Source organism: Cetorhinus maximus, chromosome 12 (assembly GCF_964194155.1).
Source record: "Cetorhinus maximus chromosome 12, sCetMax3.hap1.1, whole genome shotgun sequence".
Classification (NCBI taxonomy): domain Eukaryota; kingdom Metazoa; phylum Chordata; class Chondrichthyes; order Lamniformes; family Cetorhinidae; genus Cetorhinus; species Cetorhinus maximus.
Genome location: NC_135890.1, coordinates 40,264,853 through 40,292,405, shown reverse-complemented (window position 1 = coordinate 40,292,405; position 27,553 = coordinate 40,264,853). Strand labels below are relative to the sequence as shown.

Here is a 27,553-nt window from a genome sequence, read left to right as displayed (position 1 = left end):
TCTTGAAATTGTTTTCACTGTTAGCTAGGCACAGCATCAATAAGTGCACAACTCGCTGAGAATAGACAATGAACCTGGGAGCTGAAAAGCTGCCGGTTTGACATGGACATTTCATATTTTTCAGAAGGGAATCTCTTTAATTTGGCTGCAGTGTGAGAAACAAAATAAGCAGGAAAGCTGAAAAGCAATTAAGCGAAATGCTGCAACTGTTCCTGCAAAGTTTAATAAATTAATGCAGAGATCAGAGTTAATCTGGTCATTATATAGACAGTTATTAATTAACAATTGTTTTGCTTTTACATGAAGCATTACTGTAATCTGTAGTCCTGTATAATGTAACCAGCATCTCAACACTTTGTTTGGCATTATTAAAGTTTTTTGCTCTTTTTCTGCCCCCCTCCCCGCCTTCACCTCCATGAACCCATCGCCAATAACTCTGCTTCCAAGTCCTGATGAGAGACCAGATTATGTCACTATTTTCCCACACTTTTGCTACACTGCATATGAGTATCGGCAGGTATTGTGAAATTTGTATTGTAACCTGTATCAAACAACATCTTGAGAAAAAGTATAAACTTGTGCATAAAGCCATCTTTAATGGTTTGCCCAAGATTTCTCATTTGCGGATTTGAGAAATTGTGGAAACAACATAATCTTTAGTTGATGAGAGTTTTCGAGGATTAAATGTCTACCATTAATGGTGATCCAGCATTTAAGGAGGAAAATCCATTTTTTATAAATGGAGTTTTGTGTCCAGGAAATTTAATCAGTAATCATAAGAACTCTTTTGTAAGTGACTGATTTGCAGTTAGGGGTTTAGTAAGAAATCACTAGCTATTCTGACCTCAAACAATGTTACACCAAGTTAGTATTCCAAGCAATTGTGTAGAGTAGGAAGCAAAACTTAATATGTCAAAACTGATTTTTTTTTTATTCATCCATGAGATGTGAGCATCGCTGGCTGGGCCAGCATTTATTGCCCATCCTGAGTTGCCCTTGAGAAGGTGGTGGTGAGTTCCCTTGAACCACTGCAGTCCATGTGGTGTAGGTACACCCACAGTGCTGTTAGGAAGGGAGTTCCAGGATTTTGACCCAGTGACAATGAAGGAACAGCGATATATTTCCAAGTCAGGATGGTGAGTAACTTGGAGGGGAACTTCCAGGTGGTGGTGTTCCCATCTATCTGCTGCCCTTGTCCTTCTAGATGGTAGTGGTCATGGGTTTGGAAGATGCAGTTGAAGGAGTCTTGGTGAGTTCCTGCAGTGCATCTTGTAGATGGTACACACTGCTGCTACTGTGCGTCAGTGGTGGAGGGAGTGAACGTTTGTGGATGTGCCAATTAGCTGATATACCATAGCATTTTACAAGGAGAGTTGAGAATAAATGTTGTCTTTAGATGGCAGGGTATAATTTAAAGTCATAAATTCTGTATTTATATTTTATATCTCTTTTAACTTCCTTTCATTATGACAATTCTCACTAAATTTTGTCTCACCATTATTGCAGTCTTTTGCCAGTAGTAACATTGTAGTGCCTCCACTGGTGGATGATGTGATGGCAAGTTTACATAGGGGGCGGAATTTTGCCGTCGGCGAGCAGGGAGCAGGGCCCGCTCGCCGACGCAGGATAACATCGCGTGGAGCCCCCGACATCATCCCGCCCCATTTAAATTTTCAAGAAGGTGGGGGCGCAGCAAAATCAGCTGTGCGCCCGCTGACCTGTCAATGGCCAATTGAGGCCATTGACAGGATCATTTAAACAATTAAAGGACCTGCCCGTCCAACCTTAAGGTTGGCGGGCAGGCCAGGAGCCCTGGCGGCAAACAGATAAAACATGAAACCTCATCCACTGGTGGGATGAGGTTTCATGCAGGGTTTTAAAATTTTGAATAAAGTCATTATGTTAATTATGAACATGTCCCATCTCATGTCATTTGCACATGAGGGGGACATGTTAGGGAATTTTTGTTTTCCTATTTTTAATATTTTTAAAAGGGAAAGCGAGCTCCCTGAGGCAGCACTTAGCCTCAGGGAGATGTGCGCTCTTTCGTGCACATGCGCGAAAGAGCGCGCTCTCGCTTTTGGGGAACCCCCCTTGCTCGCACAGCATAGCGCTTCCCGCCGGATGTTGAATCGAGTCAAAGGAGGAGCTAGCAGCAGAGATGATCAAAAAGTTTTGCAAAGGCTTGTGTTTTAAGGAGGATAATAAAGAGGTGGAGGGGCATTATCAGTGTTATAATTATATCATACCTTGGATCAGTCGAGCATTAGGTGCACATTGTTGGTGTGATTTTAATGCTGTTTTTGGATATGTGGCTGAGTTTGATTAAAAATGACAAGGCAGATGTCCTCTATGTACTCTGTAGTCAGATCAGCCTTTGCCACACGTTGCACTCCTGTAATTCCAAATGTCATTTTGCCATCTGCTTCTTTTAGCATATTTTTTTTGGACATATCAGTCTAGCTCTTCTAATTTTGGTTACAGCTGATGTTAACCCATTATTCTGCTACTAAAATAATACCAAAATGATCAGGCTTCTGTGCCTTCCTATTCTTGTTGTGGAACACAAATGAAATCACAGCTGTTAACCATAATGCAAAATATTTCAATAATCTTGAAATACAGAATTAAAATTTTCAGTACAGCACCAGTAGTCATTGTGTGGTAGATCTTTTGTAAATCACACGCCTCATTCTTGCAATCACTGTCTAACTTGATCTGGCCAGCTCTTTTGTTCCTCAGCACATCTTTCCGAGTACCTCAAAACTCTGGAACCCAGTCTTTAATTTTCCTATAATCTAATCCATATTTTTGTTTTATCATCTCTACTTGTTTTTCCAACCTTGATTGTGTCTTGGTCGACAGGCTTCTGACCTTTTGCCTGGATTTCTATCTCTGTTTTAAAGAAAGGCATTGGTACGTTAGCTGAACTAGACCAATGCCAACGGGGCTTATCACTGCTGTCTGAACGGAACAACTCCATTTAGTCCAGAGCAGAATGCTGCTCACTCTTGTAGAATCCTCTTCTCAGAAACGAAGACTGCTTTGGGAAGTCCTCTTAATATGATTTAGAGGAGATGGTGGCGTAGATTGTTGTAAAAGTCCATCTGGTGCATGAATGTCCTTTAGGGAATGAAATTTGCCATACTTACCCGGTTTGGCCTACATGTGACTCCAGACCCACAGCAATGTGGTTGATTCTTAACTGTCCTCTGAAGTGCCCTAGCAAGCCACTCAGTTCAAGGGCAATTAGGGATGGGCAACAAATGCTGGCCTTGCCAGCAATGCCCACATTCCAAGAAAGAATAAAATATAGGTACATCAAGTGGTTTCTCTATAATTCTAAACGTAATGAATCCCTATTTATGTTTTCTTTTATTTATTCCGTCATGGAATGTCAGCATAATTGGCTAGGCCAGCATTTGTTGTAGATCCCTTATTGCTCTTGAGAAAGTGGAGGTGACCTTCTTGTGCCACTGCAGTCCATGTGGTGTAGGTATACCTACAGTGCTGTTAGGAAAGGAGTTCCAAGATTTGGATCCAACAATAGTGAAGAAGGGTAATATAGTTCCAAGTCAGGATGGTATGTCGCTTGGAGGAGGACTTGCAGGTGGTGGTGTTCCAATGCATCTGCTGCTCTTGTCTTTCTAGGTGGTAGTGATTGTGGGTTTGGAAGATGCTGCTGAAGGAGCCTTGGAGAGTTCCTGCAGTGCACCTTGTAGCTGGTACACACTGCTGCCACTGTGCGTCGATGGTGGAGGGAATGAATGTTTGTGGATGAGTTGCTAATCAAGTGGGCTGCTTTCTTCTGGATGGTGTTGAGCTTCTTGAGTGTTGTTGGAGCTGCACTCATCCAGCCAAGTGGAGAGTATTCCATCACACTCCTGACTTGTGCTTTGTAGATGGTGGACAGGCTTTGGGAAGTCAGGAGATGAGTCACCCGCCACAGGATTCCTAGCCCCTGACCTGCTCGTGTAGCCACAGCATTTATATGGCTGGTCCATTATAATTTCTGGTCAATGGTAGCCTCCAGGATTTTGATAGTGGGGGATTCAGTGATGGTAATGGCATTGACTGTCAAGGGGAGATTGTATTCTCTCATTGGAATGGTCATTAACTGGCACTTATGTGATATGAATGTTACTTGCCACTTATCAGCTCATTGTCCAGGTTCTGCTGCACATGGACACGGACTGCTTCAGTATTTGAGGAGTCATGAATGGGGCTGAACATTGTGCAATCATCAGCGAATATCCCCACTTCTGACTTTATGATGGATGATAGGTCATTGATGAAGCACTGAAGATAGTTGGGTCTAGGAAACTATTCTGAGGAACTTCTGTAGCGATGTCCTAGGATTGAGGTGATTAATCTCAATCAACCGCAACCATCTTCCTTTGCACCAGGTATGACTCCTACCATTGAAGAATTTTCCTCCTGATTGCCACTGACTCCAGATTTGCTAGGGCTCCTTGATGCCACTCTCATCAAATGCTGCCTTGATGTTGAGGACAGTTATCCTTACCTCACCTTGGGAGTTCAGCATTTTTGTCCAAGTTTAGGCCAAGGCTGTAATGAGGTCAGGAGCCAAGTGGCTCTGGCAGAACTCAAACTGAGCGTCAGTCAGCTGGTTATTATTGTGTAAGTGCCGCTTGATAGCACTATCAACAGCACTTTCCATCACTTGGCTGATGATTGAGAATAGACTGATGGGGTGGCAATTGGCCAGGTTGGCTTTGTCATGCTTTTTGTGGGCTGGACGTACCTGGGTATTTTTCGATATTGTCGGGTAGATGCTGGTGTTGTAGCAGAAGTCTACAGTTCTATTGCCAGAATGTTGTCAGGGCCCGTAGCCTTTGCAGTATCGAGTGTATCAGCTGTTTCTTGATACCACATGGAGTGAATCGAATTGGCTGAAGACTGAGGCCGAGTTGAATCACCCACTTGGCACTTCTGGCTGAAGTTATTTGCAAATGCTTCAGCCTTGTCTCTTGCACTGATGTCTGGGTTCCCCCATCATTGAGGATGGGGATATTTGTGGTGCCATCTCCCCCAATGAGTTGTTTAATTGTCCACTGGATGTGGCAGGACAGCTGAGCTTAGACCTGAGGGATTGTTTAACTCGAACGCATGCTGCTTCCACTATTTGACATGCAGGTCGTCCTGTGTTGTAGCCGCACTAGGATGACACCACATTTTTAGTCCTGTCATGTGCTGCTGTGGCATGCGCTCCTGCATGCTTCATTCATGCTCAAGAAGTTTGTTACATTATATGAAGTCTGAATCTGGTGTTGTTTTGGTCCACTGTGAACAGTTTTAACATTGTGTAGCTTGCACCGGGCTTGATGTGAAAAGCTCTGATTTTCAATTCTTTTGACCTCCAACCCAATTTGCTATTGTGTCCAATCATGCATAGTATTTTACAACTATCCCAGGGGGATTTTTTTCATAAGCACACTTCCAATTTTTAAAATAACGAAATACTATTAGCCATACGTACCATTATCATAGAAAAAGCTTGCATTTATGAGGTCCTTTGCAGTACTTGACAGCCAGTGATGTGCTTTTACAAGTGTAGTAACTTTTTGTAATGCAAGAAAACGTGCACCAATTTATGCACAGCAAAGTTTGTAAACAGTAGTGAAATAAATGACCAAATTAAACTTCCAAGTGATGTTGAGTGACAGTCGCATTTTGCCAGGACATTTATTAGAGCTGTGGGATCTTTTCTGCCTACCTGCAAGGTTTAATGTCGTCCAAAAGATAAAGTTGGCCTGTTTGTGGCCAGTCATTACTACATAGATGATTCCATATTCCTGATCAAAGATGCTGTTTTCTGATGTGCCACAGCTCATTTAGATTGTTGTTAACTGTTCAGAATATTGATCATTTCACATTTCAATGCTATGTCCTTGAACTTAATTATGCTCTGATGGTCAGATAATGGTGTTTGGTCCACTGTTGTACAAGTATGCGCACAGTATATTCCTTCTCAGAAATTTAATACTCTGGCTTTCTGGTAGCAACCATTGGCCTTCCAAAGGTTTTTACCTTGAACAGAAGTTTTTTTTTCCCTAACATTTTTGTAACTTCACTTTTTCTCATTTGATTATATTAAATCTTGGTTATATATGGATGACCTCCTTACTTTGCCAGTTTCATATTGCCATGTTATCATCCTATCTGGGCCATTGTAATGCTTACCAAATTTTAAGCCTGTCAAATTTGATGTCAGCTGCCTCCAATTCAAGGTCCATGTAATCTCAGATGTTATCAGCTCTTTCCATTTGCTTTTGGTGGTCTTCACACAGTGCTACAGCGGAGAACTTGAAGCAGCAAATTCTGCGCCCTAACCAAAAATGTTTTTTGAGGTTTTTTTTTTCGTTATCAAGACTTTTCCACAGTAAATTAGCATGTCTTCCTATCTACGGTGCCATGCAGTATGAACATGTTAAATGAAAAAATTATGGCCACTGGAAAATGAGTATAACTTCAACTTTAAATATACTAATGAATCAATTTGATTTTGAAAGCTAATGAACAAAATTGCTGGAATCTCGTTGACATTTATACAACTTATATAGTAAATAATGTGCTGGTTGATGCATTGTTTTCAGCTTCATTGGAATCTGTGATGGTGTTCTTGATATTAATACAAATTAATATTTATTAAAGAAAATGGTCCTTACAATTGATACTGTTGGTGAGTGCTAAACTGCAATCCATGGAAACTAGCTTTGTGATTACCACTTTTATATCTTTTGCACATTGGCGAAACATAAATTCACTTCTATAAATCTAACCGACGACAAATTGGTACCACTACAAAGTATATAAAGCTGAATAAAATAAAGAGCCAAACAAGAACACGTCCTTATAATCAGTTTACACCTGGTCACTGGAACCTCGACACACCAAGGGCAACATGACATGCATTACAATGACAATTACTGTGACCTATGCTTGATGTACCACTGCATAATACACTTAGTGCAACAAGTTGGTGCAAGGTCAATAAATTACTTTGAAAGCATTTTAAAATGTTCAACTCCATAATACAAACTTGTAGGTTACACAAGGAAGCAGATCATGTTGATAATGTTGTAGAATACTATACTACCTTACATGGAAAGGAAATGTATTACTCTCTAGTTATGTGGCCTCTATTCATAGTGTAATATTTAATCAGTTGTGGTACTTTGCTGCAATATATTTCATTGATCATACAAACTTAATTGTGTGAGTAGAAAGCAGAATAGGTTCCATTGGAACTCCCTGGTCCCTATGACTTGTACTTGTATCCTTGTTGAGCCTCTGCTTGTTTCTGCTAGTTGTATTAGCACAATCTGGGCAGAATTGGTTGAACCAACGCAGAACACTGGGCTATTTTAAATGCGAATGAGTTATGCCCAAAACCAATTGTGTTTGTGTTTTCCGTGAACTTTTATGCTGGTTCAATTTGACTGAATCAGGCTTCGCGCAGAGAACTGGTCATGTCCCTAGGTCAAATTTGCAAGATTCTGCCAATTGCGCTGGTTCAGGAAGGCTATTTCAAATTGCGTTCATTTTCTTAGGCGGCCAGGCATGAATGGCCCAGGTCCCACTAAGCTGCATGGATATTTGGCCCAGCAGCAGTCCAGAAGATACCTTGTAAGCTTTGTTCCGTAGTAAATGTCATGTGTGGACAGCCATGCAAAAAATATTAGAGGGACTTTGCCCTGACAATTGGCCATGCAAAGCAAGCAAAGTTTAAAAGGAACTTTGACTAGTAAGCATGCTTTATCATATCAAAATTATTTAATTTACTAAGTTGACTAATGTATACCAGTGAAACATTTTAAATGGTTTAGTATAGATTTTCAAGTCATTTTCAATGATTTTTTAAAAACCATCTTATCACAGGTGGGGAACTTATCATCCATATTTAAAAATGCTTATTTTTGGTGATAAACCCATTTTCAGCTGAATTAATGAAATGGCACTAGGTTGCCATTCTTAAAGGCATCAAGAAATAGTTTATAATGGAAAGGAAGAAACCTGAAACAGTTGTATTGTGATATGCTCTCCAGGTGTGCTGGTTAGTGGAATATTTTGCTTTTGGTTATGCAAATTGATTTTAATTAAAATTTAAAGTGTAAATAGCCAGCATATTTTGGATGCAAATTCTTGCTTGTGGCCAAAGGAGAAACTTTATGCAAGTGACTTTTATATAGCAAAATGCCTTTGAGTGGATCACTGGGTGGTCACCAAGGGTAGCAAGGGTCGCCAAACAATGTATGAAAGAGTTGGGGAAAGTAGCCAAAAATTTGACTGAAGAGATGGAGTAAGGTGGAAGATTATAGGAAATTCAACCTGCATTACCGACACTTGCCTCATCAGCCTGGACCAGGAGAAGGGCTTTGACAGAGTATTGCACACCTACATGGTGGATGTGCTCTCCAAAATGGGGTTTGGGGAGAGAATCCACAACTGGATCCAACTGCTCTACACAAACATCTGGTGTCAGGCAGGTCTACCCTCTCTCCCCTGTCCTGTTCGTGTGTAGCATAGAACCCTTTGCTGAGTCTATCAGGAAGGATCTGAGCATAAGAGGAGTGACGGTCCCAGGCAGTGGAAGCACTCAGGTCAAAGCCTCCCTGTACATGAACGATGTCACCGTCTTCTGCTCAGATCCACTGTCAGTGCGCAGACTGATCAACATCGGGGACTAGTTCGAACTGGCCTCGGGAACCAAGGTGAATCACGGCAAGAGCAAGGCCATGTTCTTTGGGAACTGAACTGATGGTTCCTTTATTCCCCTTCACTGTCAGGTCAGACTGCCTGAAGGTGCTGGGGATATGGTTCGGAGGGACCAGGATATGTGTCAGAAACTGGAAGGAGCGAGTGGCTATTGTGAAAAGAAAACTAGGCATGTGGGAGCGACACTCCCTTTCCATTGCAAGTAAGAACCTAGTCATTGGGTGTGAGGCACTCTGTATTGCTGTACATGACACAGGTCTGGCCCATTCCTTATCCCTGCGCTGTGGCGATCACCTAAGCCATCTTTTGCTTTATCTGGAGGTCGAAAGTGGATCGTGTTCGCAGGCCTCTAGATAAAGGGGGAAAAATGTGCCCAACATTGCCCTCATCCTGATGGCCGCCTTTGTGTGTGGCTGTATCAAGCTATGCGTAGACCCTCTGTGTGCAAACTCCAAGTGTCACTACGTGCTGAGGTTCTACCTGTCCCTGATATCGCGAAGGATGGGTCTGGCCTTACTGCTGCAGAAAGCTCCAAGTAGTTGGACTGTGCCATACCACCTGTCCGTTGTGGAAAAATTTATGCAGAGAAGCACCTTGGACCACAAGTCCATCAGTCAGTGGTCGGCACGTAACGTCCTAGAGGCCCTGCAGGAAAAAGGGATGGTGGATCCTGTGGGATGGTTCCCCGTACAGACTGTCAAAGTCATTTGGCTGAATGCCTCATCACCAGAACTTTCCAGCAAGCACCAAGTTGTAGCTTGGCTGGTGGCGAAAAGGCCCTCCCTATCAGATGTGTCCACATGCCCAGAGTCTCACCCCACTCTGCACGTTGCCCTTGAGGTGGCTGTGGTAGAGAAGACTGTTGTCCACCTCTTTGTGGATTGTGGATTGTGCAAAGAAGGTCTGGAGAGAGATGCAGTGGTTTTTGTCGCAACATGACTATGTAGATAATTTAAATATCATTGCACTTTGGCTATTTTTGAAATGTTTTCTAATGTTTTTTCAGAAATTTTATGAAGTATATTTGTACAAAAAAAACTAAAGCAATGATGGAATTGATGTTGCTTTGTATAATGCTGACACAAATTTCTTTCTGAATTCTGTCCTCCTTGAGTGTGTTTTATTTGCAGCAGACTATTCCTCTTAACACGACAACTGCATGCCTTTCATTTCAGGTGGCCTGGGTCCATGAACCAGGGGAAACAAAATTTGATTATTTTGCACGCAACATATTAGCAATTCAGTGCACCAAATTATTCATGTTTATGATTTAGAATGGGATATTAATTAGTAGTTTCTGTGAAGTTGTTAGGGAAATATGTCTTTGATGTCTGTATTCATAATGAAAAAGGCAGCAAATGCAGATTCATTAACATAGGTATTAAAGCCACAAATGTGGCTTGATTGGGTTACATGCTGTTAAATTGTACATTGGAACTATTTGTTTTCATAAACATACCTGAATGATAAATTATTTAGGCTATGCAGAAGCTGAATGCTTATAGCAGTAATTTAAATATTTGTACTATGAAAGAAAATGTATTAGTAATAAATTGCAAATAAAGCTTTTCATCTTTTTTCTTCATATCAGATGATGCTATCTGACTGGGGTTAATGACCTGACTATCAACGTTCAGCACAGTAGTAAGAGAAACCAGCCCCTACAGCAGCATGGAAAATTGTAGATTAAACAAAGACATGATTTGAGTAGTTTGTTTTGTACAGGTTATCCCATGGATTAGAGCATATGTCAAAGCAAAAACTCATTGAAGGAATGAAATGATAGATTACACCACAGAGTGAAGTTCAACCAGATTGTGTCCTCCCAATCATGAGGGATGTTAATCAGAAAAGTGTGGTATTTCCTGTAATAGGTAAAAATAATGATTTCTTGCAATTTATTTTACTTGCGGGCAATGGACTGGGGTTTCAGAGTGGAGTGGTGCACACAATGAGTTTTTTAAATGTACCACATGATTTCATGAATAGGAACAGCTCGTTTGATTTTTGCCTGCATGGACTTTAATAACTTGTGCTTTTTAAAACTGGAATTACAATTACTCTTTATAAACCATCCATACTTCGTTGTTTAAGCCCTTCAATTAATCCCGTAGTTTTGCGTTACACTATCCAAGCAGTTATCTGTTTATAATATTTAATCTATTTAAAGTTGATGCTCAATACTGGGGCATTATGCTTGTATAATTCTTGCACAGTTACAGAAAATGTATTGTGAGATGCATTGAGTGGCTGTACTCTGTTCAAGGGAATGGAAGATTGAAAAGTGTCAGAAATTTTAAGTGGCCTTCATGTCATTGCTCATCTATCTCCCTTGCTGTAAGTTAAAATAGTGCAAGGACTGAAAACTGATGGTTTCTTTGGTCCACTATTTATATTTAACTGAACCCTCAGTGATGTTGGACTCCTTATATTTTAGTTGAGAGGGCAAACTTAGTTTTGTGAGGAATTGTTTTTAACATGCCTCGACATTTTTATATCTGCCTTGGAATTTGCACAACTACAATTGCTGAGTTATAGTAACCACCAAGAGTTTAAAGATTTCCATAAAAGGATGATAAATCCGAAGCTTAAAAAAAGAACTGGGCAGAATCTCTTTTGATATTCCTTAGTGGGACTCGGCCAGTACTAAAATTGGCATTCCAGAATTCCCAAGTATATTGTTTTTGCTTGACAGTATGTTGAAATAATGTAATGGTAACTAACTCAGGGTGAGATATTTAAGACTTTATGAAATGTATATGCTTTTGGGAAAAGTTTTTATATGGCAGGAATATGGACATTCATCTTTCACTTTGTCACCTGGAAACGCAGGCTAGTAATGCCTCAAGCCTACCTGCAGAGCTCCAGAGGCTGCTGCAGCTGTGAACTCCTCCTGTGCTGATTAAGTTGACATTTAGACAGCACAGCAGATGCTGAGAAATCGTATTTTAAGGTTAATTCCCTTTTGCTGGTTATAAATTACCACTGTTAATGGAAAGATTTTTAATGGGTTAAGATTTATTGGTAATGTAAATACAACTCTCTAACATTCTATCTAGTGGCTTGTTAAAATTTCACAATTATTTCTCAATGTTTCTGTTTAATGTTTTATGCACATTTTAAGAACGCACAACTTTTTAAAAAAACCTATTCGTCTTCATTCTGTATTCTAACTTTGCAGTATCATTAACTTTTCACTTGTTTTCTACCTTTCGGTCATTTGGCGTCTGCAAGGTATTCCTGACCACTTGTAAAGATCCCTGTATTATTTTAATATTGAGGTCAAAAGCAAGTACATTTGTTTTATCTTCTGCATGCCCGTATGGAGATTATCAAAAGTACAGCCTGAGTTCCTCATTTTTAGTTATTGTATGGCCAATGTAACTGAAGTTCTTCATCCTTGGTACCATTCTTGTGAATCTTTTCTGCACCCTCTCTAATGCCTTTACATCCTTCCTGAAATGTGGTGCCCACAACTGAATGCAATATTCTAGTTGAGGCCGAACCCCAGGTGTTTTATGCAGGTTTAACATAACTTCCCTGCTTTTGTACCCCATGACCCAATTGTAAAGTCCCGGATGCCGTATGCTTTATTAAATGGTCTCTGAATCTGTCCTGCTCTGATTTTTGCCCATATAAACTCAGAACCCCCCTGCACCCACTTTAGAATTGTATCCTTTATTTTATATTGTCTCTGAGTTCTTCCCACACTTCTCTGCATTAAATTTCATCTGCCACTTGTTCACCCATTCCATCAACCTATGTCCTTTTGAAGTTCTACATGATCCTCCTTATGGTTCACAATGCTTCCAAAGTTTGTATCATCCACAAATTTTGAAATGATGCCCAGTACATCAAGGCGTAAGTCATTAATATGTATCAAGAAGAGAAATGTCAAATCAAGCTAAATGGAGAGACAAAATGAAGTGGGATTGAGAGAAAGAGCTAAAAAAAAGTCAATGAAAAACATACTTTTAAATCTCCAACACGAGTTAAAAATCTAAAAGGAATGAGCTCCCCCACTTGTAAAAGTTCATTTTCAGAGCCAATGAGCTTGTTTGGCAGTAGTGAAGACTTATCACTGGACAAACCCTCACATTTCTGGCGTGTTTAGTGGGTACCTACCCTGCAAATACAAGAACTTCTTGCTGTTCCCTGTGTTTCAATGCCAGTTCTCTGTGAGATATCCACTGTACCTCCTGCCAGCACAAGTTGGCCACCGATAACATGCGCACTGGTCCACACATGCGCAGAAATCCAATGACATCACGCCTGTCAGGCCAGCGGGACAATGTAACAGAGATCCAGAGCCCACATCAATTTCAGAGAATTTAATCCCCTGCATGGACACACAACTCTCACCTTGCCTGGGAAAACTCCCCCCAGAGGACTGGGCTGTTTGTCAGGTGGGGAAGGTGCTGGGAAAGGCTACAGCCGAGGAGCAATGAGATTAACGTTGCGGCTGGAGGGAAGAGTGCAGTCGGCAGGTACAGATCGAGATTGGATTGGTAATGGGGAGTTCACAGGGGAGGGGGTTCACATGCCTGTTTCATAGTCATCAGAGTCTCTCTCACAGTTTTCTAGGCTGCTTTCTGAAATATGATTCTAAAAATCTATGAACATAAAATATGAATTTATTTAGCATTATACCTTGAAGTTGAAACAATGGACTTTGTTAGAGTCGCAAGCAATTACGTTATTATAGATCAATATTCCTATAATACCTAATATGTTAAATGCTCAATTTATTATTTCCCTTTCCTAATTTTATACAAAAAAATGTTTCACACTGGCAGGAATTAAAACTCAAAGACGGTCAAAGAAATCCACGCTTCCCTGTTTTCAGACCAGAACCCTGTGCCATGTTCCTAAACCCCGCCAGAGTAAAGGGCTAGAACTACACATGCATGGCATTGGCAACAAATGCAGCCTGAGATATTGATCATAACACATCTTCTAAAGGAGCAGGGCAGCAACTTCCTGATTGGCGCATTTAACTGTGCATGTGCTGTCGACACATGTTGCTGTTAGTGCTGCCATGTATTTCTACAATGCAATGCCCTGGCCAATTATTTGTCTCTGTGCTGTTCAGTGGACTCAGCAGATTTGATCACACCTGACTATACTTTCAGATTTACCCAGTCAGCTCTTATCCTGCGGCTCTTGAAGGGCCAATGCCCCTTTCCATTGTATAAATCTGCCCAGTCAACTCATTATTTCCATTTATCATCTCATTCTTATCTAAATAGTGGCATTTTGATCCAGTTCTTTACACAATCCTACAGGTATTTTTTTTTATCACCTTAAAAAAACTAGATAATTCAAACCTTGCAGTGGAACCTTATTGTATTGTGGGTAATTAAGCTCTTATCAAGTTTCCCATCAAACCTACTCCATGCAATAGGAGGGGAGTGCACCATAATATGGAAAACTCAGCTTCCAACTTGCATTAAGCATTTGTGTCCTAACCTGGTTCAGTCCTCCTAACTTAATTTCTTAAACAAATACCTCCCAAAGCTTGGATATTGGACCATATGATTTTAAACTTTGCTCTGCTGAATGGCTAATTTTAAATTTCAGGGCTAATGTGTGCAAGTACATCTCAGATGCTTGTTTCTTGATACAATGAAAAATAAATGCTTTGATTATCATTGAAGTACATTTAACCAAAAAGCTGGCACATCAGCCTTTGTTTGAAGAGGCTTTAATGCAACATCAAGAGAAAGGGATTTTGAAAAGAAAACATCTGTCGGTATTGAGTGAGGCAAAAATACGTGTGCAACAGACCTGATAGTTTATAGTTTTAAATCCTGGCTTTCCTACAGATTCAAAGGTCTTTCTATTCTCTTAATACTGTCATGTAGTCGGAGAAAAACATGTCTATTTTTATCCCAATTTTTAAAAAAATTATGGTGGTAATTTTCTTAGAATTCTGCAGAGATTGAACATGAGTTGGCTTTAATTCCCAAGCTACTTTGTGAACGTTTCCTTACTGTTTTCCATAGTTAGATCTCAGTAAACCCAACAATGATCACTGCACTGGGAAAATACAGATTTATAAAAATGGGATGAAAACTTCCAAAATATGTCAAATCTGCAGCACTGAGGGGCAAAGAGAATTGCATATAATGTTGCTTTATGAAATGCCATTTTCTATTGTCCATTTTTTTTACTTCCAAGAACAGCCTGTTAATTGCTGCAGTAATTGATCCTAATTTTCTGCAAAAACAAAAGTCCTGTTTGCCTTTTAGATCAATTTGAATGTGCTATACTGAGTCCTCTGATTTTCATTATTAGTGGATTCCTCATGGCGTTTTACATATGTTGGATGATATAGTTGGGGGTGGGGGAAGTAGCCAGATAAATTTTTGAAAACTGAGATCAGGTGGAAATAGAATTTAAAAGCTGTATGGCTTGGAGTTAGTGAGTGAAGGAATATGTTTAGGCAGTCGGGGCTAGGAACTTGAAACAGGTGAGCGGGAAGCTGCAGTGACGCAAAACTTTGAAGGATCTAGGCTAAGTTCCAAGAACTGTGGCCAGGGACAGGGTTAGGCTGGGATTAGAAGACTGTTGGCTGGATAGGCTGCAAAATGTTAAATAGTCACAGCCAGAGGATGGTTTGGAAATGTGGGAGAAGGTTGGGAGCATATTGCAACAACCAGACCTTTTCCAGAAGGGGTCAAAGAGGAAGAAGCACTGAGGTTTTGAAGAGTCAGGGTTCAGAACAGAGAAGCTAACGTTTTACATATGGGGTAGGAAATCTGTTTGGGGTAGAGTTAAAATTTGTGGAGAGTGGGACTGGATCGAACATAAGAGAGCAAGAATGACAATGGGGAGGCAGAATTTTTCCTGGAGTCTGAGGGGAAAAAAGCTGAGAAACTTGCAAGCACTGGTCTAGGAATGCAAGTGCAGCTGAGCCTCTGTTGTGAAGACATCCAGATTGCAGGCAACCAGAAATAAATTTTTTAAAAAACAAAACTTTGAGACTGAAAGTTAGGCAGACAGCCAGAAGATGCTCAGCGGTTTGATGGGAAGCGTGTAACTACAACATGATGGGTAAATGTTTACATCAGACATTGCTATTGTAAATATTTATGTAGGTGGTTAGATTAAGAGTTACTCAATATGATTTAAGGAGTGTGTGTGTACAAGACTTTCAATAGTATGCATGTGCATATTGTTCATAAGAATATAACTTAAGAAATAGGAGCAGGAGAAGGCCACATGGCCCATCGAGCCTGCTCTGCCATTCAACACGATCATGACTCATTTTGGGCTTCAACTCCACTTTCTTGTCCCCGCCCCCACCCCCATTGATTCCCTGAGAAATCAAAAACCTTGTCTATCTCAGCCCAAAGTATGCTCAATGATGGCGTATCCACAACTATCTGGGGAAGAGAATTCCAAAGATTCACAGAAAATGCTGGAAAAACTCAGCAGGTCTGACAGCATCTGTTGAGAGAGAAATAGAGTTAACATTTCGAGTCTGTATGACCCTTCTTCAGAGCTCTTCCTCAAGCTCTTCCTTAGAGTTTTCATCCCAAGGATCAGCCTTCACTGCACTGCCTCCAGTGCAAGTTTATATTTCCTTAAATATGGAGGCCAAAATTGCTCACAGTATTCCAGATGCGGTCTCACCAAAGCCCTGTACAATTTTAGCAAGACTTCTTTATTCTTGTACTCCATTTCCCTTGCAATAATGGCCAACATGCCATTTGCTTTTCTAATTGCATGCTGTACCTGCATGCTAACTTTTGTGTTCCTTTGTGAGTACACCAAAGTTTCCCTAATTTTGAAGTTTCACACTTTAAAAGAAATATTCTGCTTTTCTATTCTTACAACAAAAGTGAATAATCTCACACTTTCCCTGATTATACTCTATTTGCCATCAATTGTTGCTCAGTCGCTTAACCTGTCTATATCTTTTTACAGTCTCTTTGTGGCCTCCTCGCAGCTTGCATTCCCACCCTAGTTTTGTTTTATCAGCAAACTTGGATAAATTACTCTCTGACTCTTTGTTTAAGTCATTAACATCGATTGTGACTCGATTGTGAAGAACTGAAGCCTCACCACTGATCTTTGCAGCATTTCACTAGTCACAGCCTGCCAACTTGAAAATGCCCCATTCATCCTTACTCTCACCTCCCTGTCTGTTAACCAATCCTCAATTCATGCTAATATATTGCTCCAACTCCAGATAAGGATGAGCCCTTATCTTCTGTGGCCAGTTGGTAAAAAAACTATCTGGTTCAGTAATGTCCTTTAGGGAAAGAAATCTGCCATTGTTATCTGATCTGGCCTACATGTGACTGCAGACCTACAGCAATGTTGTTGACTCTTAACTGTGCTCTGATATAGCCTAGCAAGCCACTCAGTTCAAGGGCAATTAAGGATGGGCAACAAATGCCGGCCTTGTCAGCGACGCCCACATCCCATAAAAGAATTAAAAACAAGTTGCCAACCCACTCCGCAGCACATAGCAGTTACAGCACATGGAGGAAGGGGTTTCTTGGTTAGGGGCCTGCAGGACATTAATTCTTCTCAGTTTAGTTGGGAGCTGTCAGGTACTGTAGCCATACAGCAGCCATCTCCCTGTGTGTCGGCTGCCAATGCAGCTGATCCCGGGGTTGGGACATCCATTCCTCAAAGGTAAAAGACCCTCAATGGCAGTGAACCGAATGAACTGATATTGCATCTCACTAGCCTGGCTTCAGAATTAGCCACAATCCCAGCGTAGGACAAAATAAAGAAAGAACACTGCACAATAACCTTTTTGGAAATTGGGACACCTGAAGCAAGTTCCTTGGGGGCCCCTAATTGACGGGTTTCACTGTAATCAAAGAACACTATTAGATGTAACTACAAGCATTGGAATGAGACAAGACTTGACAATCTTAGCCTACTCAAAGTTCCAAACTTCACTTTGTTAATGTCACGGTGTGTTAGGAGAGATCTCTCGCAGACTAGACAAGCAAGTTAGCTATGATTGAACTTAATCATATCTGTCAATCAACCATTCAGATCCTGCATAACCATCCCTGGCATGACATGCCTCACTGGCAATAACTGACCCACCAAAAGTGAGGATACAGTGGCAGATATTGTTGATGGGAACTAGAAACAGAATCAGGAAGTTGAGCCAAATGACAAGTTTATACGAATTCCAATGGGAGAAGTGTTTACTTAGCAAGAATGTGGAGAAGACAGGTGGCATCATTACATTATACTGGAGCCTCTCACTCTCAAAATCACAAATCGAATTAGCAAAGTTTTGGTCCATGTATGAGATTTTGTTTGACTTAATGCATTGGATTTTATTTATACTGAGTAACATAGGAAATTTATGGCACAGAAGGAGGCCATTAAGGCTATTGTGCCAGTTGAAAAAGAGCTATCCAGCTTAATTCTCCCTTTCCAGCCCTTAGTCCATAGCTTTATAAGTTATGCCGCTTCAAGTGGTATCCAATTTTTAAAATTAAATACAATAAGGGTTTCTGCCTTAACCATCCTTTCAGGCAGAGAGTTCCAGATCCCCACTACTCTTTGAATGAAAAGAATTCTCCAATTCCTTTGCTATTCCGTCTTTAATTTTAGATCTGTGACCTCTGTCAATTGGCCTCTCAGATAAGGGGAATAGATCCTTCTGATCCAGTCTACCTGGACCCCACATAATTTTATACACTTCTATTAAATCTCCCCTTGGCCTCTTCTGTTTAAAAGAAAACAACCCCAACTTTTCCAATCTTTCTTCACAGTTAAAATTCTCCATTCCCGGCAACATAGTCCTAAATCTGCTCTGTACCCTGTCTCATACTCTAGCTGATACCTGACTGGTGTTTTATACATTTTAAGAGTATCCTCCCAGCTCTTATATTTTATGCCTTGGCTAATAAAGGAAATGATCCTGTATCCCTTCTTAATTACCTTATCTACCTGTCCTGCTACCTTCAGGGAACTCTGGACATGCACATCCTCTACACTTCAGTTTCCTACCATTTACTATGTATTCCCTTGCCTTGGTTGCCTTCTCCAAATGCATTACCCCTTCTCCAGATTGAATTCAATTTGCCACGTTACTGCCCTCCATGAATATCAGTCCATTGATATCTTCCTACAATCTGCTGATTTCTTTCTCACTATCAACCACACTGCCATTTTTGTATCATCTCCAAACTTCTCAATCATGCCTCCTACACTGAAGTCACAATTATTGATATACTATGAAAAGCAAGGGAACCAATACTGCACTGTGAGGAACCCCATTGGAAGCAACCTTCCAGTAACACAAACGCCTGTTGACCATTATCCTTCACTTCCTGTCACTTTCCCTCTATTCCCATGGACTTTTATCTTTCTGACCAACCTGCCATGTGGGACCTTGTCGAAAGCCTTGCTGATATCCTTGTAGTTTTGCTTACTTAAGTAATCTTGGGTAATGAATCTTGGTTGCTCGGAACTGAGGTCTCCTTTTGCAGCACTTTTTATGTTTACCTGATTAGTCTTTATTTTAGAAGGAAAAGCACCCGGTGTGTGATTTGAATTTGGTGCTTATTTTGGCTTCTGGTGCCGATATTCCATTTTAAAATTTAGTATTTAAATAAATGATTTGGCAAAGTCTAACTGACCTCAAATTTTCCCCTACCCTAAATGAGTACTTAATTGGCAGAATACAAGTTGTAATCTACTCATGAAATTATGTTCAGACCACTTGTTTCCATTTGTATTACTTGGACCTTGAGGTGAGAAACAGAGAATAATTATGATTAAGCTGACTGCTAGCAAATTAGGGGCATAGCTGGTTGTGAGGAAGAATTGAGAAGGACACACTGGATGAACAGGTATGTGTAGATATGTGGCAGATGCATTTCAATGCAGATAAATATGATGGTGTATATGTGGAAAATTCATGAAAGGAAGTCTACAATGAATGGCAATATGTGAATAAAAATTGGGTGTTATATATGTGCAACATTGAATGCAAAAGGAAAGACTAAAAGTACATACAGAGTTTATTAGTCGAGGCATTGAATACAAGAGCAGGGAGGTTATGATGGAGATGTATAAAATGTCAGTTAGGCCACATGTGGGGTACTGTGTGCAGTTCTGGTTGTCACACTATAGGAAGGATGTGATTGCACTAGGGAGGGTGCAGAGGAGATTCGCCAGGATGTTGCCTGGGATGGAGCGTTTCAGCTATGAAGAGAGACTAGATAGGCTGGGGTTGTTTTCCTTAGAGCAGAGAAGGCTGAGGAGAGACCTGATTGAGGTGTACAAAATTATGAGGGGCATAGATATTGTAGATAGGAAGAAACTTTTCCCCTTAGTGGAGGGGTCAATAACCAGGAGGCATAGATTTAAGGTAAGGGGCAGGAGGTTTAGAGGGGATTTGAGGAAAAAATTTTTCACCCAGAGGGTGGGAACTCTTTGCCTGAAAGGGTGATAGAGGCAGAAACCCTCACAACATTTAAAAAGTATTTAGGTGAACACTTGAAATGCCATAGCATACAAGGCTACGGGCCAAGTGCTGAAAAATGGGATTAGAGTGGATAGGGGCTTGATGATCGGCGTGGACACGATGGGCTGAAGGGCCTTTCCATACTGTGAAACTCTATGACTCTATGGCATTTGTTAGGCTACATTTGATGTACTATGTGTAATTCTGGGCATCCCATTGTTGGAAAGGGTACAGTGAAAATTCATGGAATTAAAGATTATAGTGTAAAGGAATGCTCAAAAAGTTGGAGCTCACAGGGATCGAGAAAGTGAGGTGGGAGTTGGACACTTTTAAAAACTTATGAATGAGTTTTGAGAGGATAAGTAGAGGATTGTTTCTCCTGATTGAAAACAAGTGATTAACTCAGGATGATCACAAAGAATGAAGGAGGAAGTTGCAAGATTGTTTTCAACATAAGGTTACTAGAACATGGGACACTTTATCTTGAAGTTATTGAGGTAGATGTTCACAATATTCAGATGGGAATTGGATAAATGTTTCAAAAAGGAAAAATGTGATGATAGAAGGGAATAAGATTAAAATAGTTGCAATTTAAATCTAACACAGCTATGATGGGCAGAATAACCTCCTGTGCTGTGATTCATGATCCTGTTTCATGAAGATTTTGCTGTTAGCCTGATTTTTATTTTAATTACATCTTTTGGATAGAATTAATTTTACACCTCTGTTTACAAGTCAGCGTCACCTTCATCTTGCAGTGGTGATAGTTCCTGGTTTCACTGTTGCTAATTTGTTATCACAATGACTTAAAGTTAGAGTATGCCTTCAGTGGAAGCATTCAAAGATTTCTTATTGAAGTGCGGCAAACTTGTCATTAGGCTTAACTACCAATTTCATGTAGATTATGGTGCACAAGTAACAATGTATTTTCTCTATTTACAATTTTCACAAAAAATGTTTGTGAAATCTTTGCAACATTGACATTTACACTGGACTTTTTTTTATATATATAAATGTATTCTCAAAGGTTTTTATTTCAAACCAATATTCTTTAATCAATGATTTGAATGAAATTTCCTGAAGTATTCGCTAAAACGCTGCATTCTTCCTTTTTGTTTTCCAGCTCCGGTGATAAACAGATTTTCACGACGAGTGTCTGGTAGGAACGTATTATGTACTCATGATTCTCCTTGGTGAAGAATGAAATTAATGCTTTAGAATTTAATACAAGCTTTGACACTTAGTGTCAAATACAGCACAGTATGCTTGAAAAAGTTATTGAATTCTGTGTTTCACTGAATCAGTGGACAATAATTTCACAGAACACTGGAATGATGTAATGCAAAATACAAGCTAAAAAGACCATTTATCAGCTGACAACATTGCAAAGTTCAATGAAATACAGTATGGGCAGATTTTAATAGTTCAGTTCTGAAAGAGGAAGAACTTATTGCCAAGGAAATGACTTTAAGACATTTTTTCATTTATCCAAATGGCTCATATATATTTGCCTCTGTCAATTATCACTTGCAAACTTGCCATTACCAGTGAGCTATTCTGTAAATAGGCTTGACGCTTTTAAAATGCCTTGTGCCCATTTTACACACTGTCAGAACTGTAAGATACTCGATTTATATACGTAGGATTAGGATTGGTTTTAATCTCATCATTAAAGTTTTTGGTTTCTTTTTACTTACAGATAACTATAGTTCAAATATACAGGCTAGAAAATAATGGCATAATTACAGTTGTCCATTTCTAAGATGGTTTGGGGTTTAATGTGTCAGGGTACAATTTAGTTGTCAATTGTTTAGCTTCTGCAGAAAGTGCAGGATGTGTAATTCATGTCTGTTCCCCTATTTTTGTGACCGCATTGAGAATCGCGATAGCCAAGGCAGCTTTGAGATAGGAAATGGGACAATGTTACACCTTGAATGCTAGGCAAGTTGGCATCTGGTGTGTTTGAAAGAAAAATTTAATTTCTGGCTGTCTTGTTCACAATAACACTTATCATGGCATAATGAATCAGCAATGCCTGTGTTCATGAGAGAGAGCCGAGACAGATATTAAGATTTCCTTAACAATTTGGAGAGAAAGTCAGGACTGAAGATTATTTGTCGACCCAGGGGAATACAAGTCTTATTATTTATTGCTTTGTGTTCACTGCTCAAAGATATTGCCTGTATTTAAACTTGGTCTAATACAATAAAAAAAGTTAGAAACAATATTTGATGTAATTTTCAAACTTTCTTGTGATCCATTGCAGGTATTCTTAATAAAATTTTAACTTAAAATTTATTTTTCTTCTATGGCCAGACGTGGATCCTTTGGAAAAGCTGAAATGTAAACTTTGCCAATGTTCTCTTTTTAGTATTAGCATGTCTAATATCTTTTAGTGGGTTGGTTTGGCTATTTTATTAAGATTAGCAGGTTGCAAGACCAGTTGGGGTAAATGCAAATCAATTTTGCTTTTGAAGAATTTGATCAAGAAAAGTGTTTATTCCGCATTGCAAGACCTATGTCTATGCCATCATAACTTCAAAAAGATACTGTGGTGTACTCTTTCTTTGGAACAAAAAACAGAAGCCTGTTAAACATCAGCTTATCTCCCATCACGGAATAGCAAACTAGCAGTAACGTCTGCATGCAATAATGGTGGCATTTGTACAGCAATGAGAAGAGCCTGAAATGGTAAACAAAGCTGACAGCTTCCAGTAACTTCATTGACAGTGTATTAAGTCATCACAATTATAACCTTAAATTTGAAAATTATGTTGTTTGTCTATGAAATCTAATGTAGGATTACAGCTAAAATACCTCATGCACAATCTTTTTAATGGAATGTTTTATTTTGTAAACTATTGCCCATGCTTGGTCCAACTGTTAGAGACAGCTCTGGTGCTAAGAAATCTGACAGATTCTCAACTGCTCTCAAACTGCAAGTAGAACCCTTGTAACTAGTTGCCAGGAAATGAAGGAGATTTTTGGGTTAATTTTTGTATTTTTTAAAAAACATTTCTACTCCACAGGCAGGTGCTGCAACCTCGGCTTTGCACTTCCCCAGTCATTTGAAACGGCATTGTTGCTATTATGTTACAATCAGCTTGAGACCTTTTGTTCGCCATTCTTACTTCCTTTAATCTTTGCCTCCATGTGCTATCTCATGCTGAGGTACAATTTCACAGAGTCAGGCTGCTCTCTGGTTCATACTCAAGTGGCTTTTGTTCATGCGTCAATCTATATGACGGGTATTTGCAGACGTTTCAACACGGAGATCATCAATCCAACATCACCAATTCAGACACTTCAGTTAGATGGAGAAGCCCTCTTTATTTTGCCTTTGGTAATTGTACTACATATATGATGACTTTGGCAGAAGTCATTGAAGTTGGCATAAAGCAGAGGTGGAACCTGGGACCATGTTGATCAATATGCCTTAGAACCACACCAAGTGCTACATTTACTCAGTCATCAGGAGAACTCTACTATTTTAGTTTATTGAGGAGAATAATTTCAAAATGTATGTACCCTCCTTAAAATGTAAAAATATACTTTTTTTCCCTTTGCATTGAGCTATGAAGCACTCATTTCCATAGCTTCCCAAAATGGGTAGCGTAGGGCCTATCCTTGCTGGAAGTTGATGGGGGACGCTTCTAGCTTTCCATCACACTCTTCTCTACATCTGCCATTGGATGCCTAAACTGTAGTGGTCCTGATTTAGTGATGGTGCTTTCCCTGAGGCCCATTTCAGACTGGAGAGTTTATGGTGATCCAAGCAGCTGTCATTGGAATGGGTGCTTTTTCATTCCCTATCTGTCCTTTTCTCTCTCTTTCTCCACTTCTTCCTCTGCCCACACTCCTGTCAACAATCAGGCTCTGAGGCAAGTGCTCTCATAATCTGACCACAAGGCCCTGCCAAGGGATTAGTGTGCCTCAAAGTGCAGGATAGCTGCAGGCGGCCAAATTTTGGATGCCATGTAGTTTGTTGAGGAAATGAGACCAGCAAGGAGAGCATTGGAGTAATCGAGTCTGGAGGTGACAAATACATGAACATGGTGGATGGAGATATTCGTAGGGGTAAGGAATGGTAGAGATGAAAGTGGGCAGCCTTCACAATGGGAGAGGATATGCTGTTGAAAAATAAACTTGGGGTTGACCAGGACCTTGGAGGATGTGAACAGTCTGATTCAGCCTGAGTGTGTTATGAGAGAGAGGTGTTATCTGTACTGGGGACTGAAGATAAGTTTTACCAATGTTAAATTGATGAAAATTTTTCCAAGACAGGATATTGAGCAAAAAGTTAGCACAAGAGGGTGTCAATGGTGTAAGTGTGGAAGCTCAGCTGATATCTTTAAATGCCCCTCTTGAAAACATCATGCAGAGGAAGGGGCCAAGGATGGATCCTAGAGCATCTACCCATGTGAATGCTGGGGTAGAAAGAGAAGTCATTGACAGAGGTTTCCTGATAGGTATGGGTTCAGGAGCCTTGGAAAGAAAGGTGGGGTTCAAGATGGGGTAATGGTGAAGACATTAGAGCAAATGGTAGATTTTTTGATTGGGGGTGGTGAAGGTGGCTTTGATTGGGAAGGGGAGATAGGACTTGAGGACAAAGAACCGCATACAGTGGAAGAAACTGGAAGTTGGGTGGACAGGATTTAATGGGGGCTGGACTGAATCAAATAGAAAAATGAGCTTAGACAGACCAGCGAGGGTATTGGGGAGAAGTTGGAGAGAAAAATGGGGATGTAGGATGTAAAGGAACTTGGGGAAAGTGGGAGGAGCATTTGAGGCAGCAGAACAGATGGCTGTGATCTTGGGACAAAGTTCACCATCTGAGCTGTGTTTATTTCTCATTCAGTTGGTGGATGGCTAAGCCAGTCGTCTTTCAAATTCACTGAAATTTGTCATAGAGTCATAGAGGTCTACAGCACAGAAAAAGGCCCTTCGGCCCATCGAGTCTGCACTGGTCAAACAAGTACCTAAATATTCTAATCCCATTTTCCAGCACTAGGACTATAGCCTTGTATGCCATGGCATCGCAAGTGCACATCCAAATACTTCTTAAATGTTATGAGGGTTTCTGCCTCTACCACCCTTTGAGGCAGAGAGTTCCAGATTCCCACCACACTCTGGGTGAAAAAATTCTTCCTCACATCCCCTCTAAATTTCCTGCCCCTTACCTTAAATCTATGCCCCAGGTTATTGATCCCTCCACCAAGGGGAAAAGTTCCTTCCTGTCTACCCTATCTATACTCATCATAATTTTATACACCTCAATCATGTCCCCCCTCAGTCTCCTCTGCCCCAGGGAAAATAACCCCAGTCTATCCAAACTCTCCTCCTAACTAAAACTCTCCAGCCCGTGCAACATCCTGGTAAATCTCCTCTGCACTCTCTCTAGTGCAATCACATCCTTCCTATAATGTGGATTCCAGAACTGCACGCAGTACTCTAGCTGTGGCTTCACGAGCGTTTTATAACAGTTCCAGCGTAACCTCCCTGCTCTTATATTCAATGCCTCGGCTAATAAAGGCAAGTATCCCATATGCCTTCTTAACCACCTTATCTACCTGTCCCGCTACCTTAAGGGACCGGTGGCCATGTACACCAAGGTCCCTCTGATCCTCGGTACTTCCCAGGGTCCTACCATTCATCGTGTATTCCCATGCCTTGTTTGTCCTGCCCAAATGCATCACCTCACGCTTATCTGGATTAAATTCCATTTGTCACTGATCAGCCCATCTGACCAGCCCGTCTATATCCTCCTGTAATCTAAGGCTATCCTCCTCACTATTTACCACCCCACCAATTTTCGTGTCATCTGCGAACTCACTGATCAACCCTCCTACATTCAAGTCTAAATCGTTTATATATACCGCAAACAGCAAGGGAACCCCACTGGACACAGGCATCCAGTCACAAAAACACCCCTTGACCATCACCCTCTGCTTCCTGCCACTTAACCAATTCTGGATCCAATTTGTCAATTTGCCTTGGATCCCATGGGCTCTTACCTTGGTTATCAGTCTCCCATGCGGGACCTTATCAAAAGCCTTGCTGAAGTCCAAGTAAACTACATCAAATGCATTTCCCTCATCTACACACCTGGTCGCCTCTTTAAACAATTCAATCAAATTGGTCAGACATGACCTCCCCTTAACAAAACCATGCTGACTGTCCTTGACTAACCCCTGCCTCTCCAAGTGTAGATTAATTCTGTCCCTCAGAATTGCTTCCAATAGTTTCCCCACCACTGAGGTCAGACTGACTGGCCTGTAGTTCCCTGGTTTATCTCTTCCTCCCTTCTTGAATAACGGTACCACGTTAGCTGTCCTCCACATTGGCTGGCTGGCACCTCTCCTGTGGCCAGGGAGGTATTGAAAATTATTGCCGGCGCCCCTGGTATCTCCTCCCTTGTCTCACTCAACAGCCTGGGATACATTTCATCCGGGCCAGGAGATTTATCTACTTTTAAGCCTTTTAAATCATAAAATGATAAGGACAAAATGAGGCCATTCAGCCCATCATGCCTGTGCTGGGTCTTTGAAAGAGCTATTGAGCTAGCTGTTTCAAAGAGGCAGCAAAGTATCAGAAAAGCTAGCAGAAATCTGTGAAATCAAATCTTTCCTTTTTTTCAAAGCTATCTTTCAGAAACAAGGAATTACCAGAAATTGGCCAATACAATTCCTCAAAAAAAATACAGCCAAGTCAGTGACAGATTCAGTGAGAAGCAGAAATCCAGTTGGGAAAATAAAGCAGATAAAAATCCTTTTAAATTACGTAAGTAACTGAGAAAAATTGAGTTTTTAAGAAGAGAAGAATAAAACAATAAATAAATTGCATGTAAAATAAATATTGCAAATTTACTGTGCTCCCCAACTTGTAGATGGGGACCAAGGCTGGAGCAAAGCGTTGTCTAGGAGCCAAGGGAGGTTTCGCAATGGCTTTTGAACAAGGGGTGCAGGTCAAGTCCATCATGATATGCAAGTGTTTATTTGGTGATAAAGGCATATGGTCCATCATGCAGTAGCTCATAGTTGAACTCTGCTATCCACATACTATCCTAGTCTCCATTCTCCTACCGAGTGCATCCAACATAGAATCCATTGTAATTTCTACAAACTCCCCGAGGGCTTGTTAATGTTGCAAATGCTGTGACAATTAAGTGCATGCTCTGGCTGTGGTTAAAAGCAGCTGACACTAATTAAGGAAAGGTTAGGGCACAAATAGGAACCAGTTCCCACTTGCGGAGAGTGAGGCCTGTATGGAAGGAAATGTAGTCTGCACTTATGTTATGCCAGGTTTGGGAGTAAACTGATTGTTGAAGACAGACTGGCTCCAGCTTCTTCCTTTGCTAGA

The 27,553-nt window shown here is 40.6% G+C and overlaps 1 protein-coding gene across 2 annotated transcripts in view; it reads left to right on the top strand.

Annotated features, from left to right (window-relative positions):
- Nucleotides 1-27,553, top strand: part of prkar2b (protein kinase cAMP-dependent type II regulatory subunit beta) — a 101,673-nt gene that overhangs the window by 6,358 nt on the left and 67,762 nt on the right. For both annotated transcript variants that reach the window (XM_078553439.1, XM_078553438.1), the window contains exon 2: nucleotides 21,318-21,353. In XM_078553439.1, the coding sequence (XP_078409565.1) occupies nucleotides 21,318-21,353 (36 nt within the window). The remainder of the gene's footprint in view (nucleotides 1-21,317; nucleotides 21,354-27,553) is intronic.